Source organism: Crocuta crocuta, unplaced genomic scaffold (assembly GCF_008692635.1).
Source record: "Crocuta crocuta isolate KB4526 unplaced genomic scaffold, BGI_CrCroc_1.0 scaffold443, whole genome shotgun sequence".
Taxonomy (NCBI): Eukaryota; Metazoa; Chordata; class Mammalia; order Carnivora; family Hyaenidae; genus Crocuta; species Crocuta crocuta.
In genome coordinates this window covers 1,610,955-1,613,519 of record NW_027529446.1, presented here as the reverse complement: position 1 = coordinate 1,613,519, position 2,565 = coordinate 1,610,955, and the positions used below count along the sequence as shown (strand labels likewise).

The 2,565-nt window shown below is 58.8% G+C and overlaps 1 protein-coding gene across 1 annotated transcript in view; it reads left to right on the top strand.

Moving 5' to 3' along the window:
• Positions 1-2,565, top strand: part of GNG7 (G protein subunit gamma 7) — an 83,236-nt gene that overhangs the window by 76,491 nt on the left and 4,180 nt on the right. Inside the window, exon 2 of the mRNA XM_077760577.1 lies at positions 1,732-1,850. Within this exon, the coding sequence (XP_077616703.1) occupies positions 1,770-1,850 (81 nt within the window). The 5' untranslated portion in view covers positions 1,732-1,769. The remainder of the gene's footprint in view (positions 1-1,731; positions 1,851-2,565) is intronic.

Genomic DNA, 2,565 nt, shown 5'->3' with positions numbered 1-2,565 from the left:
GGGGGGGGGGGGGGGGGGTGTGGGCACATGCGCATCAGCGTCCCGGTTGTGATGCTGCCTGCGATTTTGCAAGATGTTTCCAGAGGAGAAACCAGGCAGAGGGTACGCATGCTCCGTTATTTCCTACCACTGCATGTGAACCTACAGGCACCTCAAAAATTTTAATATAATTAAAAATACATTAATAAAAATAGTTTCTGAAAGAAAAGAGGTCACCCTCCCCCAAACAAGAGCAAAGCAGGAATCATTGGCACAATAAAGGATTGGTCTCCGTGGGCCAGCTGGTGGGGAGCCCCTCTGACCAGCCCTGAACACCCGTGTCCTGAAGGTGTGGGGGAAGCAAGCAAGGCCTTATCTGTCAATAAAAGCAGCAAATACCCCCCTCCCTTAACTGGGCAGCGGTCCTGGGAGAATTAGCCCAAGGGCTACCTGGGATTCGGGAAGAGGGTTAATCTGGAGTCACTGACCCGTGCTAAATGGTCTGCTATGAGCACACCATCCACACTCAAAGACACTACAGGGGGTGAATAGAGCCCCCCCCCAATTCCTGTCCACCAGATCCTCAGCGAGGAAACTTATGCAGAAATAGGGTCTTTGTAGATGCAATTAGTTAAGAAGAAGGCCACCTGAGGACACGGCAGAGACTGTGATGTGGCCACGCCAGGGACTTCTGGCGGACCAGCCACGGGAAGAGGCAGGAAGGACGCTCCCTGGACCCTCTGGGCCGAGCGCAGCCCTGCCCCACCTGGGTCTCTGACATCTGGCCTCCAGAATGTGGGAGAACAAACGCCTGCTCTTTCCCATACCCCAGTCTGTGGTCATTTGTCCCAACCACTCAGCACATCAGAAAGCTCTGGAAAACCCGGCAAAAGCAGTGGGCTCCCTGCACCCCCTTCCTGCCCCAGAAGCTCTCCTGGTCCAGAAGGGGGGGGGGGCGGCACTTCTCGCTCCTGCTGAGAGTCCCGGGAAGCCTCCTGTGGGGGCCCAGGTCACACTGCGTGGCTGTGTCCCAGGGACAGCGGGCCTGGGGTGGGAAGCCAGAACCGGGCACTGACAGCCGCCCCCTGCGCACTGTGCCCTTAGCCTGGTCCTCAGGGCAGTGCCTGGTGCGTGGCGGGGCCCCCTGGAGCTGTCTGTGAGGCAGATGAGCACATGGACAAAGGAAGGGATGCCAGAGCCGGGACCTACCACACAGAGGTGCTGCCCAGGTGACCCACCTTGGTCCAGAGCCAGGGTCTCACCCAGACGACTCTGGCCCCCCTCAGGGACTCAGGCCATGTCTGGGCACATCTGTGACCGTCACCACTGGGACATCCTGGCATCGAAGGGTGGGGGCTGGGGATGTGCCCAGGATGCTCCTGGAGAGTGATCCTGTCCAGGGTCAGTGGTGCCGAGGGGGGGAGGGGGGGCGGAGTGGGGCAGGGATCAGAGAAAGCGTCCCCTGAGGCCCTCATTCCAAGCCAACCACAAGTCAACTCTGTGGCCTGGTGAGCCGTCCTGAGATCCTGGGTGGTCATAACCAGGGAGCACTTTCCCCCAAGCAGCCCAGAGGGGACTGTGGGAGATGGCTCCACGAGTCTTCCCACCACCCCCACCCTGGCCCTGGCACACAGCCGCCACGCTCAGGTTGGGGGCACCTGGTGGCCGGGAGGCTTCCGGAAGAGGCGTCCTGCCTCTCCGTCCCCTGGGCCCTCAGCAGCCAGTTCACATCCTGTCTGCTTCCCCCTGCAGCTCTCTGGATGACAGGGGCCCGGAGCTGATGGCAGACAATGTCAGCCACTAACAACATAGCCCAGGCCCGGAAGCTGGTGGAACAGCTCCGCATCGAGGCCGGGATCGAGCGCATCAAGGTGAGCCTGGTGGGCGGGCGGGCTGAGAAGGGAGGAGGCCAGGCCCCCTCAAGGAGGCCTGGTTCGAGAGCAGGGGCAATATTCCAACTGTGCCCCTCGCTGTGTGACCTTGGGCGGCTCACTAACCTCTCTGAGCCTCAGATCCTCAATGGGAAGACACAGCTGACACAGAACCTGTGTCGTGGGCTGTTGTGGGCGTCCCACGTGCCGCAGAGCCTTGTCAGCGCTGTGGGACAGAAGCTGGACTGAGCCTGCCCCCAGCCCTCAGGGTCCTTCCCCGGAGAGCCCCAGGCCGCCAGAGGCAGCACTTGCCGTGGGGCTCTGTCTGGCTCCCTGGCGCACACAGAAGGTAGAGACGTGGTCCAGAGATGGCCCAACCCAGGGCCCTTGGCCGTCTACTTTCTTCACTTCTGTGTCGTGTGAATTTTTGGAAATGTGTGTTTGTTTCTTATACTAAAAAAAGAAAAGGGACAAGCAGTCCCTGCGCAGACACTTAGCCCGTCAGGGACCAGAGACCCAAAACAGAGCACACTGGAGCTCCCTGTTCAGACCTGTTCTTTTTCCGAATAATTTGCATAACAAGAGGTAAATGGTTTCTTTTAAAGGGCACTGACAGTTTAGTAGCTTTTAGTACATTCACAGAATTGTGCAAGCATCATTCCAGAACATTCCATCAGGCCAAAGGGAAATCCTGTCCCTATCAGCTGTTACCTCC